Source organism: Passer montanus, unplaced genomic scaffold, assembly GCF_014805655.1.
Source record: "Passer montanus isolate IOZ18808 unplaced genomic scaffold, ASM1480565v1 scaffold2, whole genome shotgun sequence".
NCBI lineage: Eukaryota > Metazoa > Chordata > Aves > Passeriformes > Passeridae > Passer > Passer montanus.
Window position 1 is genome coordinate 11,454,214 of NW_024366591.1, and position 17,055 is coordinate 11,471,268.

The following is a 17,055-nucleotide window of genomic DNA, read 5'->3' on the forward strand; positions in this document are numbered from 1 at the left end:
AGGAATCAGGACTTAATTAAGAACTAGCCTTAATACCTAAATTTCACCCATCTAGAATTAAGAGGTACATCTTCTTTGACCTTACTCCAAAATTAGGAGCAGAGCCAGATCCATATTCGAAGTTCGTCTTTGAGTTCATCAGACCCCTAGTTCAATTTTGGATTGCCTCCAGTTTGGCTGATATCCTTTTCACTTAGCTGAAACTGCCATCAGCAAAGCTCCTGCAGCCCTGTCCTGGTCCCTGCCACCTTGTTGGCCTTCCTCCCTTCTTTATTGAAGTCATGGTGCTTGCTGTTCCTTGGTGTTACTTCTTTGGCTATCTTCATTTTCATCTTAGTCTGGTGCCTGTAAAGTCTCTTAGTCACTCTTTCAGAATATTTTTTTTTTTTTTGCAGAATTTCCAACATATTTTCCACTGAAACCCATCTTTGAATCCTTTTCTCCATTTGTGACTGATCCCTTGTATTTCTGAACTTTAAAGTACTATTTTTTTAATTGAATAAAATCCATTATTCCCTTCTTGCTTAAGTGTGGTCCTGCAGACTTGTTGTTTTTAAGATGTTAGGTTAGAGTTTATGAAAACAATTCAATAAGTTTTGTTCACTCTATGATCTATTGCTCATGGCTTGAGATGGATATTATCAGATTATTTAAAAGTCCTATTCTCTCCCTCTGATGCCTTTTTCTGGATGGTGTCTAGTGAATTTAATTTAACATGGCTAATGCTGAAATCTCTTGAAATGTTTTCAATTGCACATTTTGATTATATTCTCATTTTCTTTATTATTCATGCCTGCTGGTCACGTCTACTTCTCCCTGTCTTAGAAATGTTTATCCAAATCTCGTGTCTGTTTTCTCTGTAATGCAAGAGGTCTGGTTTGCTTTTCTTCTCCCAAGATATTCCAGGCTTCAGTGTAGGCCATTAAAAAATAGTACAAGCCCTCTTTTTGATTTCTCTTTGGATCCTATTTCTTTCTCTTCCCCTTTGTCTGGCTGCAATTAAGCCGTGCATTAAAAGTAAAGACTTTCACAGCTCTTAGTTTCTTAGGCTAGTTTTATAATGGATCCTAAAATTCAGTTTAATTGAAATTCTTGGCACTTGTGTCTCTGGTGTTCACTATGGTTTGAGGATGTGATGCTTATGCCTTTTTTCATATATGGCAAACATGAAGGATCAACAAATGCCAAATGAGAGCACACATCTTCAGAGATCTAGCAGCTGTCACCACATTAATGCTGAGGTTAGTGTCCACTTTCAAAAGGCTTTTATATTACTCAGGCCTTTGGATAGATTTTAATGATGATTGGACATGACATGTTCATGAAGTATCTCTGACCTTTTTGTCAAATTAGCCCAAAGGTCAGAAATTTTAGAACTGTTTTAATAACATGAGAAAAGTTGCATGTTCAATCTTGGCCTGTTTTATCAATTATTTCTTTCGAAACTGTTGATGGCAGTTGTCCAGAATAAAAGATTAGTCTGAAAAATAAAAGTTGAAAAAAAGCTTTAAAAGTAACATAAATAGACAAAGGTTGTTTTTTTTATGATTTGGCTGTTCAGAATCAGTGGAAGCTTTTGTTATAGTTCTTCCTACATACTCTTACAACATAAAGAGGAAGTAAATGTTCAGTGGCAGGTTCTCTGTCTAGATACTCATTGCCCTTACTGCTGGTTTCCCGTTTGCATGGGAGGCTGCTAATTATTGCTTCATTTATGTCATGACAGCTTACTCATCAGGCTATCTTTAGTCTTTAATGCTTCTGCTAGTATTTTATAAGATAAAAACAGAGTTTAACTAAAAAATAAAGTTGAGCAAGTAAATGGGAAACTTAGATTAGTAAAAGCCTACAGAAAGCGTGTTTTCTGAAAAAATTTCTTGCCTTTTGAATAGCTATTGCCTTTAAAATTTTTCCCTTTTTAGCAGACATGAGTTATTCAAGAGGGTTTCTAAAGATTCAAATTAAAACAAAATATCTTCTGAGTGAATGATATGCAAGACATTAATGCCTTCTGAAAAAGTCTTCCATTCATAAACCACAGAATCATAGAATTGTTAAGATTGGCAAAGACATCTAAGATTATCAAGTCCAACCTTTAACCCAGCACCACCATGTTCACCATTAAAGCATATTCCTAAGTGCCACATCCACATTCCTTTTGAAAGCTTCCAGGTATGGTAATTCCACCACTTCCCTGGGCAGCCTGTTTAATGCCTGACTACCCTTTCAATGATGAAATCTTACCCAACCAAAACCTCCCCTGGTGCAGCTTGAGGCCTTTGCCCCTTGTCTTGTCACTTGTCACAGTGAGAGCTACCTACCTTCCTACATGTAGTGCAGCTGTAGCCTCAAGGTTTTTAGCATGGTGCCTCATTATATTATCTTAGTAGAGTAAAATAATGCTGAAATTGACATGTCTAAAGGGTGCATCTTCAGTAAGAATGTAACAACAGGCAGGTTTTTCCTTCTTGTTGGAGGATTACATTCTTTAATAAGTAGAGATCTCAACTGCTTAGCTCCTCTCTAAATAATCACCAAAGGTATAAGATAGAGCCATCAGTAGTATGCATAAATTATAAATATTTGCATTAGAATCTAAATTGTTCATACCAAGGAAGGAGCTGGCATTTTCCTATCAACATGAGGCAACTTTCTTTATCAACTCAGAGGTAAGAAATACTGATAGTACTTGCTGTTTGAATTTTATCCAGTAGTTGCAATTAACAAACACTGTGTATGTGTAGTCCCTAACTATGACTTCCCGTTTCAGATTTTCCAGTTCACGTTGTATGTCTTAAACTATGGACAGCTTTTTCTTTCATAACAAGTTCCTAATTTTTGCCTGACAAGCTTTTCAAGTAACTTTGTGTTGTTTCTGAGCATTAGGTTTAAAACACCTAAATTCTGAATGCAAAATTATTTTGTGATAGGGGTCTTCTTTTATAATTTTGTAAGTGCTTTTGAGAAGAAATATTCCTACTGAATTCCTTGTTTGAAGAACTTAATCTCTATTTCACACTTAAGGGTCTAATAATAACTACTTTTCAAGTGACACTAAAAAAATATCTTTCATCTTTCTTTGTGATTTGATTTTGACTCAGCTATATCTCTACATCTCTTTTCAGTGCTTCTATTTAATGCTTTTACTGTGTTGAGTACAGCTGTTAATGCCTTTTTGATTTATTAACAGTTTCAGCACATTATAGAATGAAAGGGCTAAATAAAGTCTTGTGGATGGTATATTTTTTGCTGTGTTATGATGTGATGTCATGTTTGGCAGTTTGAGATAGTCACTTCCCCTTGTGCCACTTGCAGTTATGATGCCTGACTAGGCTGTCATCTGTTTCTAAAATATTGCTTCCCCAAGGAAGCAGCGAGACAGACAGCATGAATGGAAAATGCTGCAAAAAATGGCTGTTTTCCTATTATCTCCTGGCCACCTGTGGTGATGGAAATGCTTTCTAAGGAAATAAAGATACTGCTTTCTTTCTGCTGAGTAGGAGCAGATGGTGGGACTTTGCAAGTCAGAAGGAAAAGAAATTAGTGACATGAAGGCTTGACTTAATTTTAACTTATTTGTACTGCTGACATCAGTCTGAAAATTAGTAGGAAAACAGATTGTAAATACACTCCTTTCTCAGAAGACAGAGACACAAGATACCAGTTTCCAAAGAACTTTCCCAAGTACTGACCTCAGCTAGGAGAACTTTAATTCTAAATTGCAGCACATAGCTGGCAACAATGCATGCAGCATTTTTTCAAGCATACTTTCAAGGCTTGGGCATATAATATGTAAGACTGAATGCAGTCCCATCTCAGAGTATTTATCAAGGCAGTGCATTGGAGTACTCGATTTTATCATGGTACATTGGAGTCAATAGTGAATAAGATTTTAAAAGTGAACATGTGAAAACTGGGTACTATAGCAGAGAAAACAGATGGTTAATTTGCTGTCTGAATCTTGTTTGCAGTGTAGGTTACCATAGCAGTTCCTTTTGGCCGAATCAAAGCCCCCATGTCTCCTCTTCCATTGCCCAGTCACACTTAGGGACACTTTGTCTTTTGTGGTGAGCAGTTCTGAATGTTCTTGAGACTAGCAAAATGCAAACAGTTGGTTGGTCATTGGGCTGAAGTATTGTTCTTATGCTACTTCCCTGCTTCCTTTCTTAGAAAAAATAATTTATCTTACTATTGTTAGCTCAAGCCCCGAGGTCTTCTACTCCTTTTACTCTTTTGTTCTTTGTCTTTCTTCATTCTGCTTCCTTGTGGTGATGCTACTATATGCATTTTCAACTTAGATGTTTTATATGTAGGATGTTGCTAGGTTTTCAGGGGACTTTTTTGCAATTTGGATAACTTGCTTGTTGTTCTGAAGAACTGCCTCAAGAGCCATATACTGAATGTTAAGTTTACACCACCTGTTTAAATTTTTTAGTATCATTGGGCATGTGATGAAGGTGGTGGTCAGCCTGTCACCTCGAGTGATATTTATATTTTATGACTTTCTGTAGGTTAGTTCTTTTTCTTCAGAATGTCAGTCATGAAAAGATGTCTTTTCTCACTTGGAATTGCAAACAAATTGAGGGTTGGATTTGCATATATATTGCATTTCTCTTTCAAAGAGAGTTATTGCAATAGTAAAAATTACATTGTCAAATCACATAGAGAAATTTTCTAAGGAAGCAGGTTGATTTGCATAATTCAAATTTTTCATAGTCCAAACTTATGGAAGAACTGTGTCAATGTAAAGGAAAACAATTCCTGATGAGGAAGCTTCTTGTCTCAGCTTATATTTTCTGATGAGTCAATGAGAACACAAACCCTCAGGTCATGTCAGTAGCAGCTGATAGCCTGTGGTCTTGGGATGTAGCCTTCCAATTAGGTATTCTAGTTGGATGGGTAGAGAAGCTAGGTCTTGATCTGTTTTCTTGAAGGTTAGCCACTCCTCCTTCTTCGAAGGAAAGTTTACTGTAAGCTCACCAGTTGAACCTATTCAGCTCTGATAAATGTAGAAGTTACTGGGGAGCAGGAAGACCAAGACAACACTGTTACAGAATGAGAATAGATGTGGAAATCTGAAATTTAGTTTCCTGATTTCCTTTCCCAGTGAGAGGTCTAACTGCAGAGCTATTGGCTTTTTTTTTACCTCTCCTGGGATATAGTGTTGAATCCTGAGTGAAGTTTAATGGGATCTAACAGGTTTTTTCTCTTTGGTTGCGGAGGCTGAAGTCATTTGAAGGGAAATAAATGTTTCATGATTTTTGACAATTGAAGTGTTTTTAAATTCGTTGTTGAGGCACATTGGTTCCCTGAAAAGAAAAAAAACCATTTCACTCAAGTAAAATGCTTATGAAACAAATTTAGTTCATGAGTACAATGTGCTGCTTCAGCTATACATTACAGTATTATGAAGGACTTGCTGTTTTTCAACCTTGGAAAGCATCTGTGCTCACTAGTGCAGCCAAAGGCAGAAGAAGTTAAGGGCCATGTTTAATCACTGCTCTGTTTCTGTCACTGGCAAGACAGAGCTTTGTTACTGAACCTGTCTTCAAAAAGTAAGCCACTTTCCCCATTCTTAAAAGTATTGATTTCTTTATTTTAAAAGCTGCTTAAAATAAAGCAGTCTCCTGCTGATAAGAGCATTCTGAGGTAGTCTGGCTCTAGTTTCTCAAACTAAAACCTTGCTTCTACAATTAACTCTTTGTATGCAGTGGAGAACATGCAGTTGACTTTCTTTCATTTTAGAGGCTGTATGCTTACTATACTAGAATGATTAAACCTCCTGAATGAAAAAAAAAAAATTCCTTCCACACACTTGAAACAGAATAAATACCAAGGAATTATACACAAATTTGGACAAGGTCTTTGGAGCTCTTAGCCTAGAAAACACCTCTGTGACGTGGAGTCTGGTCCCTTCTTATTCCAAGTAACATAAAATGGAATTCCTCTATGAGTTTATCTCATTACATCCTAAGTGCAGTTATACTTTTTCCTTTCTCCATTCTTCAACTTCTTCTTACTGAAAGAATGTCATCCAGAATGATTTGATGAGTAGGAACATCCTCGTAATCACTGCTCTGTGTTTACTCCTGGCCCATTTATAAGTATAAAACCTAATATAAAGGTTTTATACTAATAAAGCCTGAGAACATGCCAACGCTTCTGTTCTTCTCTTTTCAGGATAACTTTGAATGTTTATAGTTCTCGTGAAAAAATTTTCAAGTTTACTATCAAAGAAAAAAAGTTCTGCAAAATAGAGCCCTATTACATCACAGCTCAATACAGGAACCATCAGGCACATTAGTGCCAATGCATTCTCATGTAAGAAAGTTTAGAGGTACTGCCAAAGTACTTGCTCCCTCTACTGCTACCCAATACTAGAGCATTGTGCTGCTGTACTGCCTCACCTTTCCCACCTGACTGTGCTTTGGCTTTTTTCTCTGAGAATTTTCTAAATACTTCTGGTAAGATCTTTTCCCCCTTGATCCTCGCATTGCTGATTCATGATTTTGCAGCCATTTGGGGTAAAGGTGCCTACACCTATTGCTATTTCAACTCCATCTCCTCACTTTTAAGCTTTTCTCACAGTTTCTGTTCTTTGAACTGGAAGCAGATAAACAACTGATTAAAAACTGAAATGACATTGAGCAGATGGTTGTACTACCTGTATATTTCCAGCAGCAATATAGCACACATTCAAGGTTGCATATTATATTCCTGCCGTGAGGGATATGCTAATCTGTAATTTAGTCTGTGGCTCAGGGAACAAAACTGGTCTCTCCATGTAAAAAACATGTGACCTCTCTTCTGAAAGGTCCAGGGCCGCCAGAATGACTTGTGATGTTTGCTGCAGGTCTGACTCATGGCCCTACTTTTGGGTTCATCAGCCACATGGCATTTGCTAGGGGCCTTTTTCTGAGTAGCTTCCAGTACTCACTTCCATTTTTTAAGATGAGCCGGAAAGAATCTCCAGCTTGAGCAGTGAGGTGAATATTTGAGTTTTAATTTATGACATAGCTTAAGTGTAACACTGTGGCACCAGAGAATGAAAAGTTGTAACAAAAAGCCATTCTCTGTGCATACTGAGAGCTGTCTGGGAAGAGAGTGAGTTAAACTACAGACCTGACTCTGTGATTCTAAAGGCTAGCATCTATAAGTGGTAAAATGTATATTGATTAGGTACCATCAGATCCTGCAGGCAGTTTGCCTCGCCCATGTGCAGATGCTCTGCACTTTTAAGCACCAGAGGAAAGTGCTGTGTAAGGATGTGTGGAAACAAGAACTCTTCTTGACACCATGTTTAGTGCACTGGACTCAGACAGCTTGAAGCCTCCAGATATGAGTCTGAATAAATAAGACTGGGATCATTCTTTACTAGGACATATATGTGATTTTTTTTCCCCTCAAAAGAAATGCTATAAAGACTAAATAGTGGAATCTGAGCAGGACGAAGGGGAAATGGCAGATGTATCCAAAACTTGATCACGGTAAGTGTAGTCACTGACTGTATGTACAATGATATTTAGTAAAAATTGCCTCTGAAATGAAAAGATTAAAGAAGAAAAATTTGAATGTGGAAATCTAGGTTCATGGATGATTGCTTTGTAATTATTTGTACTAAAAACAAATCTGTGGGGGTTTTTTATTTGTATTATTTTGTTTCTTTTGCTTGAACAGGACTTCAACACCACAGAATTTCATATCTCTTTCTTCAAACATTTCTAAAAATCATGCACATTTATGGTATTATCAGATTTGAAAGAGAAATGAGGTGGGTTACTATATTAACTGACAAGTAGCTAAAGACAAAATATAAAGAGGATTAGGTTTGGATCATAGCTTCAGTACATAGGAATTAAGATATTCAAATGATTTGTATCTTTTGAAGGGCATGAAAGTAGAGACAGGGTTAATCTTTTCCCTTTTAAAGTGCAATTTATGGACTATCAACTTGCCATCCAGAACTTCAGACAACCTTTCTGTCATGAGGGCATGAAGGTTTTTCATATTTATATAGCATTTATAAGCTTGCAAGTACCTGAAAGTAGTTGCTGTTAAATACCTTATTTATACGGATATGCTTTCATTATAGTGCAAGTCCCTTGGAGGCATTTTTGATAATCTACATTTACATCTGTAAATTTCCATTACATGAGGCATCTATTCTATTGTTCTTCTCTGTATTGAATAGAAAACAAAGAAATCCCCCCCAAATATAATGCAAACAAAAATTACTGTCTTTTATACTCACAAACAAAGCTCCCATGCTGGGTTAAGAGTTTTTTATCAAGTTGTGTGATGTTTTAGTTTATTACTGCTCATATTTTATAAGCTGTAATTTATATCAGCAAGAACATAGGTACTTCATATTTTCTTACCTTCATAATGTATACCATCTGTACAATAATTCTGAGCTTTTTTTTTTAATACATCTTGATTCATGTGGACTAATCTTATTTCAAGGATCTATTGCTAAATTATTCTTTCAAGAACTGGCATGGTGAAATGTCATGTCCAGGAACAGTTTAACTCTTTGTCTTCCTCATTTATGCTATGTCAACCTTACCTGGAGTCAGCTGTCTTTTGTTTTACTGTCCTATAACCCTACATGTAATCCTGTGAAAGTCATCTGTGCTTAGCCAGTTAACCCTGTTCTTCCCTGTGTTCCCTGGACTGCAAAAGATGGTAGTGGTCAAGAAAAAAATTGTCCTGGTTTGTCTCACTGACTTTTTGAAGTCTTATTTTCCTCTGTGTTTTTGAGATTTAAATTGTGCAGCAACATGACTATATTTCAAGACTATATTTCAATATAGATAGCAAATTCCAGGACTTTTTCTTCACACAACATGTACAGGTAGGACTCCCTCTCCTTCTTACTCAAACAGTATTGGAAATTGGGCAGTAACTCAGAAACAGATATCCTCTGGAAATAAACAAAGGGAAAGAATTAAGTAACTCAAAGGACTGAATTAATCAAGCCTTTTCAGATGTTCAAATAGAGTAGCATGGTAATGCTACTCTAATGGACAGGGGTTTTGAGGATAATAGAGTTGCGGGCTATGTGAAGAACCTGATGTTATTTTTTTATTAAGCTTTTTATCCTTTTATTTTTACCTTTATCTAAAGTCAATGTATATGTCTGGATTTTTGACATGTTTTTTGTACTGGGAAGGTCTAATGAGCTTCCTTTGCCCCTGACTGAGACACCCTCTGTGAAACAAAGGTTCTTTCTTTATTACCAGCATTTGTCTGTCCAAGTAAGTTGCTCCCAATAGAACATTTTTACTCTTATAACAGTTTATTTTTAGGCAAGTAGAAACTTAGTCACACAAAACAATGATTATCCAAAAAACAAGCAGCATTTTCTTCTTACACCTGCATTTCTCTTCAAAGTTCATTATCTGTCAAATTAAAAAATATATTTTTAATCTAAAAATGAAATATGTACCAACTTTTACTCAGGCAGTAGAATGAGTGAAGTCCAATGAACATCATCTTTGTAAGAAGGTATTACTGTGATATGGCTGTATTTTCATCCTGTGACTTGATTTTTTTTTCTAGTTTTGTGCCACAATATTTGCATCTGTCCAGATAATTTCTTAGGTTACTTGTGCAATTCCTGTGAATGATCTCTATAGAATTCACAGTATTATAAATGTTTAATCACAAGGTGTGCATGTTGATGCAGACTAGGATCACAAGAATAACTACTTGAATTGTGATAATCTAAAATCTTGCTGTTAGCCTAAAGGTTGCTGTTAGCTTCTCATCAGAAACTCTCTATGTCCTGCTTTTAATCAGACTTAAACTCAAAACTGTTGAGCAATAAAGATATAATCTGGTTTGAGCTCAGAGGACTGAGAATACCTCTAGCTGTTGGTTTAGGGGTTTTTTTTACTTTTTATTCCAAAAGAAAATCCACCTTTTTACCTGCTTTTCTAAAAATAGTAAAATGGAAATGATAAAAATAGGGCTGCAGTTTAATATCAGTTTAATTCCTGCTGAAATAATTCCATTTATTTTCCTTGCTTATGTGTTTGGTGGAAAATGATTATGTATGGTGTGGAGAGAAATATTTGCCTCCAAGCCATAAACTGGCCACACGTGATGAAGTGCAGTCATGATGGAGAGAATGTGTTATCACTATAGGAAAAGAAGTGACAAAGAGTTCCTCACTCAAAAAAGTTTTGAACTGTATCTTAACATGTTGTTGGGTTGTAGAAAATGAAAAGCTTTATTTTTCTGTTGTTAATGAACATAACTATTTCAATATAGATTTATTTTAAGTCTTTATCAGACTGAAGAGCATAAACCCAAGTCTGTCTTGATAGAGGAGATGTTGAGTTATTTGTACTGGAAGCAAAAGCTTAGCTATTTTGACCTTGCCTTTCTATATGAACTTTTCCACTGTTTTGTTTGTTTTTTTTTTTTAATCACAGCAAGACCAGCTTTATACTTGGGCTGCAGTTAGCCAACCCACACATTCAACAGATTACATTGAAGGAAGCTTTCCAAGGAGAATTCCATCTGCGTGGCCTCCACCCAAACCTCCAGATGAAGAACAAAGGCTCAAAATTTCAGAACAAGGTAGAGTTCTTGGATACAGAGAAGATAAATGTATAGGATATAAGAAGCTGCTGTGTTTTAGAATCTGAAACATAAACTTAGTATCTTAGCTACTAACAAACACCTGGTTTTGAGAATCTTGGATTAGCATCAGAAATAATGTCAGCTAATATGCATCCAATAAAAAATATTCACCAAAAATGCATTCTTTTTGTTAGCAACCAAGATGTGTACCTGGCATCTGTTAAATAATGGATTTTGCCAAGTGCTGTGATCTTTATTATTTTCCAGTATGCATACCTTTAGAGCTATGAGATATGAATTCTTTTTTCTTCTTAAAAATATGAAAACTTCAGAAGCTGACTGGCACTATACTGAAAGTTATTAGAGTGATTTAAGGTATTCCTTTGTAGATTCAGCAGTCCTGTGCTGACAAACGAGTAGGAAAAACTATCTAAAAAAATAAAATGAGGACTTGTTTACAAATTCAGTTTACCTTAAAATTTGTGAGGTTGTGCTACCAGATGAATTTCTCCAGTCTTCTTCATGCTCTTTAAGAGCTTTGTTGATACTTACAATTAAAACCAAGCAAGAAAAATAACTCCCTTGTAATTGACAAAGAAATTTAGAAGAGGATTTCAAGCCTGTTTTCTGTTGGCAGCGTTGACCTGTAAATACCACAGGTTCTTGGAGGCTTTGCTTTCCATTAATTAGTATTCAGCAGCTCTCAAAACTATAGACTGCATTCATACCCATGCTCTCCATGGAGAGCCACTAGTTATTCTCAAATTTTTCATTCTTTTCCACTCCTCCTTTTCATTGCTCTGAGTTGAAGAGTTAAGTCATTATTTCAACAGATCTCTTTGTATTATTTGTAGGCTTTGGGTGGAGTTAATTTCAGATTTGCTTCTCTTTGAGACTTTTCTACCACTTGCTCTGGAATATGACCAAAGTATTTCTTGCATGGACACCTCTTACCATGGCAACCTTTTACTTTTACTGGTATCACTTATTTCAGTGTTCACAAGCAAAGCAAATGGTGTCAACAAAAATGTGATATTGCTGTATTATTCTGTTTAATACTATGCCTTTTACCAAAGGAATTCTATTGGAGATCAAGGAAACATTTCTGCATCCATCTCACTGATGCAATTCAGAGTGTGGAACTCTGTAGTGCTGGATGGTTGAGCTAGTCCAGGTTTTAACCAATGATCTCCTGTTTTATGCTGTATTCAATGAAAGTGCTGCCATATGTGGTGGTAGAATTCACTGCCAACTACTCAAAGACTTCTGTATCTCAGCTGGGAGACTTACCTAATAAATGCAATTACACTCTTTATGAACATACTGTGCATACTTGAAAAACAAAAGGGTGAATTTCAAATTAAATTATTTTGAGGTTAGTGTAAGTCAACAAGAGTTTTGTTTCTCTAAAATCTAAAAGAATGTTGATAACATAAAATATTTTGAAATTTAAAGCTCCACTTAGTGTATTTCTATCAAAAGGATAATACTAATGGTTTTTAAATGTATTAATTTTGTATGTGATTTGTTTCCATCCTATGTATTTTTGTTTATTATACCTACTACACAGATTTAATGTGCACAGCACTTGGCTACTCCTTTTCTCATCCACCTCCCTCTCAAAAAACCCCACAAAAATATTAAGAATTAGAGTTAGAAATAAAGGAAAAAATTGTGTATTGGGAGCTTTTCGAAATTTAATACAAGTAGTTCTTAAAATGTATTCATTGAAATTTTGGTGTGATTTTACAATATAGGACATGGAGGAAAAGCAAAAGTTATAATTCTTTTGAGTACAACTCGGGCAGATGAATAATTTAACTTTCTTTAATTGTTCACATGCTTACCATTTGGAAGAAGCTGGAGGTGAGTGATGTGAAACCTGAGGATAAACATCTTCCTCAAAATTTGTAACTAAATTATTTTGTGTATTTATGCCTTTGCAGTCTGTAGAAGACAAATATTTTTTTTTAATGTTTAAATTATCTGCAGGGTAGGTGTATTTTGTTTTGCATATAATTATTGCTGTCTGGATTAAAGAGCTATATTAACACTAGAAACAATAGCTCATTAAAAAAAACATGCGTTTTAGACAAAAGCATTGATTGAAAGAGGATGCAGCATGATTTTTTATAGAATCTTTGTTTTTATTGTATACAATAAAATACTGTATACAATATTAGAAAAGATAGTAGGCCTTCAAGCTTTAAGGCAAGAGACAAAATTCTTCAAGGTAGTTAATAATCTGTTTAGTATAGTTTGCATTTAATAGTGTTCCTGTTTGCTCTGTAACATGTGAAGCATTGCTGGATGTGTGAAAAGGGCTGATAGAGTGGCTGGGAGTTTCCGGGGTTTTGGGGCAGTGGATTTCATCAGGTTAATTATTGTTGTTTGGTGATTTTTTTAGGTTGGTTATTTATTTAAAAACAGACATTTGGAAATGCCTAATATGAATTTAGGTTCAAGTCAGCAAATAGTTACGCTAAAAGCATTTTTCAGTTCTGGATTTAGTTAAGGTTTTGGACAAAATGAGCCAACGTCACCAGTAAGATCAATGTGTATGGGATTAATTTTCTATTTGAACACCCAAATCTCTTCCTGTCTCTTCTTATGGCATTTCCATAAGAAGAGATGTGATAATGGCACTCCACCATTATCACATCTCAGCACATTGCCTGAATCTAAACTCAAGAGGGTACTTTATTTTAATTCCTGGCTGATGACACTATTCTACTTGACATACAGGAAAAGGCAAGTAAGCAGGCACTAAAGTCCAGTCATCCTATCTCCCATGGGGCTGTTAAACCACTTGTGAACACATTCAAAGATTATGCAACTTCTGCAAAATGAAACAGTCTGAGACCACTAAATATCAGTTTGGGTTTACCTGAAATCTATTTTAGTCTCTTTAAAAAAATTATATTAAAAAAAAAGAAAAGGAAAAAAAAAGAAATAAAAAAGAAAATTGTTTTATCTGCTTTAAAGGAAAGGTTTCATTTCTCATACAGCACTCTTTTCCCGAACATTTTTTTTTTCTAAAGTGGTGGTAGTGTTTGGGTTTTTGGGATTCTTTTTTTCATTTTGCTTAACAAAAAGGGTTGATTTTTCAGAAGTAGATTTTATTTCCAAATTTTGTCTGACTAGCCTTAAAGTGCTCATATCACCATGTCTTCAGCTTATATTTAGAATCCTTTCTAGAAGGATAACATTTCTGAGATAAAAATAAGCTAGATAATTCTGTCAAATTGTTTAATATTGACCACTACACAGGAGCAGTCTGTTCCTATTTTCTTATGCACTTTTATTTAAGGGAGGTAGTTGTGCTAATTTGCATGGCAGAAAATTCAGCGTTGTGGGTATATGTCTGATACCAGGAAATCAGCATAGAATAAATCTGTTGAGAGCAAAGATCAAACAGATACTAACATTTCTCTAAAACACAAGACAAATCTAAAATCTAAATGATTAGTTATTTCTTGCTAGGTGCAGCTTATCCACATCCAGGTAAAAAAGTTGTGGATTGTTAATTTTCAAGCCTGGTGACAAAACTCACTTGCAATGAAGCTTCTTCCTTGTATGTCTCACTTTCCAACAGCTGGAATTGTCAGAAAGCTGTGAGGAGGCCAAAGGTCCAAAAATTATGAATCCAAAAGCTCTGGTTCACAGCTGTTTCACTCTTTCTGCAAATTGTCAAGAGATTTCCCTGTTGAATAGTGGTACCTTCAAACATATAGGAAAGATGCCACACATATAGTATCTGGTAAAGTGCAGAGAAAACTACTTCAGTTCTTGTTATGTGTAAATAACTGAGCTATGATCAGTAAAGAGGCATCATTAGCTGCAGTTCCTAAACTGATTAAATATATTTGCACTGTGTAGCCTCCATGGAGTTGTTTGCTTGTTTGTTTTCCTTTTTCTGATTCTTTCCTATCAGGCAAAGAAACTAAGACACAGTGTGGTTCTTTAAGGTTAGAAAAGTAATCTGGTTTTAAAATAAGAAATAGGATCTAGCTGTAGAGTGTCTTGCATTTAGTTCTATTTTTAAGATCTGTATTAGTACCTATATTATTGTGGAGTTTTCTGTGGTAGTGGAAGAAAGGAAAACATAGTTGGCAAGAGTAATCCATTTTAAGGATAGGTAATTTTGGGATAATTTGGAAAGTGGGATAGCTAACATTCTTTCCTTTTTAACTTTACACTCCTTTCCGGAATTTCTTAATGTGTATTTCAAAGATCAGTAATTTTTTTTTAATTTATAGAATTTTAAAATCTGTATCTTCTTTTCAAATTCAGAGTCGAAATCTACAGTCCTAGAAACAGAGAAGCAATGCACAGGTGGTGTTCAGCAGGCACAGGTAAGAGTCTAACAGAAATGTTTTATAATTTTTTAAAAGAGGGCAAAAAGCAATACTTCTTTTCAGATATTTTTGAAATAGTTTTGTGCACTAAATGTTCTGTATGAAAAAATTCCCAAGTGAGCATGTTTTATGTGTTCCATAGTGTATCTAGGTATAAAGATTGAATGTTCCTGCCTAAGATGATTCTTACTGTTATTGTCTACTCAAAACTAAGTTAACCCTCAGGTGGCATTAGTAAGGAATAGTTATAAAAGATCATATTATAATAGCTAATCTATAAAAGTTCATGTAAATAATAGTGTCAGGGATTTTTTTTTTCTGACTCTCTTCTCAAGCTTACAGCACTGGTAGTGTGTGAACAGGTTTAGAGGGCATGCTGGACTTAAAAAGGAGACAATGTAATACTGGGACAGTGGAGAAAGTCTGGGTTGGACTTATGCCACAGAAACAGTGTATCTTATTTTTTTAGCATGTCATATACGTTCTTCTATTCATCATTAAAGGTGGTGTAGTTTAATGGGGCTGAGGAACTTCAAATTCTGCTTCCTCAACAGGAAACAGACTTATCTTACTTGTGAATAACACTATTCATTTGTTCTGGAAGTCATTAGAAGGAAGGCTAAGTTCTGAAATCTTGGTTTGAAATAACCAGTGACCAAAAGCTCATGGAATCTCTTTTCTTTCTCCTCTGTTTAGCAGCTTGTTTCCCTTGCTTCCCCCTTTGGGTTTGTTTTGGGGCTTTTTTATGGGGTGTTTTTTGTTTCTTTTGGTTTGCTGGGTGGTTTTTTTGTGGGGTTTAAGGGGGGTTTTTTGGGTTTTGTTTTTTGTGGAGTGTTTTGTGTTGGTGACAGGACAATTCAAGCATTACTGTATCAAGCAGCATTTGTGAAAATGGCCAGTAATTTTCTTTTCAGGGAAAAATAAGGAATGTGAAGTTAAATACACACTACTGATCATTATACTTGCAAATTTCATTTGGGCTTGATTACATGTTTTGTGAGCCATGGGTGGGGAGAGTATGTGCATCAACTTTATGGCTTGCCTTGCCAAAAAATTTTAAAGAGTTCTTCTAGTTGGTTATCTAAATTCTTCTAACTTCATAATATAGAATGTTTTAAAACTGCAGCTTATCAATTAAAATAATATTACAAAATAATTATTCATTCTGGTATTTAAAGTTTAACCTAACATATATTTTTCTCATGCTATTTTTATATTCCAGTCACCCAGGTTTCACTAACAATGGTTTCTATTATTAATGGTGACAAAGCACTTTTTCCCCATACTTACAGAAAGCAATTGCATGTAAGGAGCATATTTAAGCAGTTTTTAGGATTATAATTCATTGCAAGGAATGACCTATATAAATGGTTTTCTTATTGGAAATGTAATTAATTGAAATAGGTTTATGAATATGCAGTTATTCTACGTATTAAAGAAAAAAAGTATCATGAGCATTCATGTGAGACTGAAGTTTATCCAGGAGCTCTGGAGCACTGCATGATCACTTGAATGGCATTTATTTGTGGTTGGGAGCTTTTCTTTCTTTTTAAAACTAGCCTAGTATGTTGTCCAATCCCTGAATTCCGTTTGCTAGTGTTTAGGAGAGCCCCATCCCTCTTACTCCGTCGTGATCCCTTATGGCAGTAACATGAACTTCTTCCATTCCACACTACTGTTCATCAATAACCTGCAGGACTAACAGAATCACCTCACTTGCAGAAAGTCATCTCAAGCTTCTGCTGTATTATGTCATCATCATTCTGGTTTATTTTAAAAATCAGGGTGGAGGTTTTTTCTTTTGAGGAACTGTATGTGGATAAAGTGTCATATGTTTAAATTACTTCTGTAGTGTCCCAAGAAATCAAGCATATTGTACCTATCTATGAGGTTTTAACTACATCAATCTATAAAAACATCTAGAAAGTAGCACGGCCATCATGTTTGTAGGTAAATCCTGTACTGCAATCAGATCATTCTTGGTGTTATCTGTTCATTTTTTAAGTGATGAACATGTTTCTATTAGAGAACTACCCTCTTGTGTGGTCTACAGTTTAAATTTCTGAAAAAAGAAAGCATTGGCTGAAGTTAGCCTAGTAGGTGATTT

General features: G+C 35.3%; 1 protein-coding gene across 2 annotated transcripts in view; it reads left to right on the forward strand.

Moving 5' to 3' along the window:
• FMN2 (formin 2) overlaps window positions 1-17,055 on the forward strand; it is a 159,070-nt gene that overhangs the window by 23,707 nt on the left and 118,308 nt on the right. The window contains exons 4-6 of one of the 2 annotated variants that reach the window (XM_039707424.1): window positions 10,440-10,587; window positions 12,448-12,456; window positions 14,884-14,945. In XM_039707424.1, the coding sequence (XP_039563358.1) occupies window positions 10,440-10,587; window positions 12,448-12,456; window positions 14,884-14,945 (219 nt within the window). The remainder of the gene's footprint in view (window positions 1-10,439; window positions 10,588-12,447; window positions 12,457-14,883; window positions 14,946-17,055) is intronic. The other variant, XM_039707425.1, reaches the window with a different exon arrangement.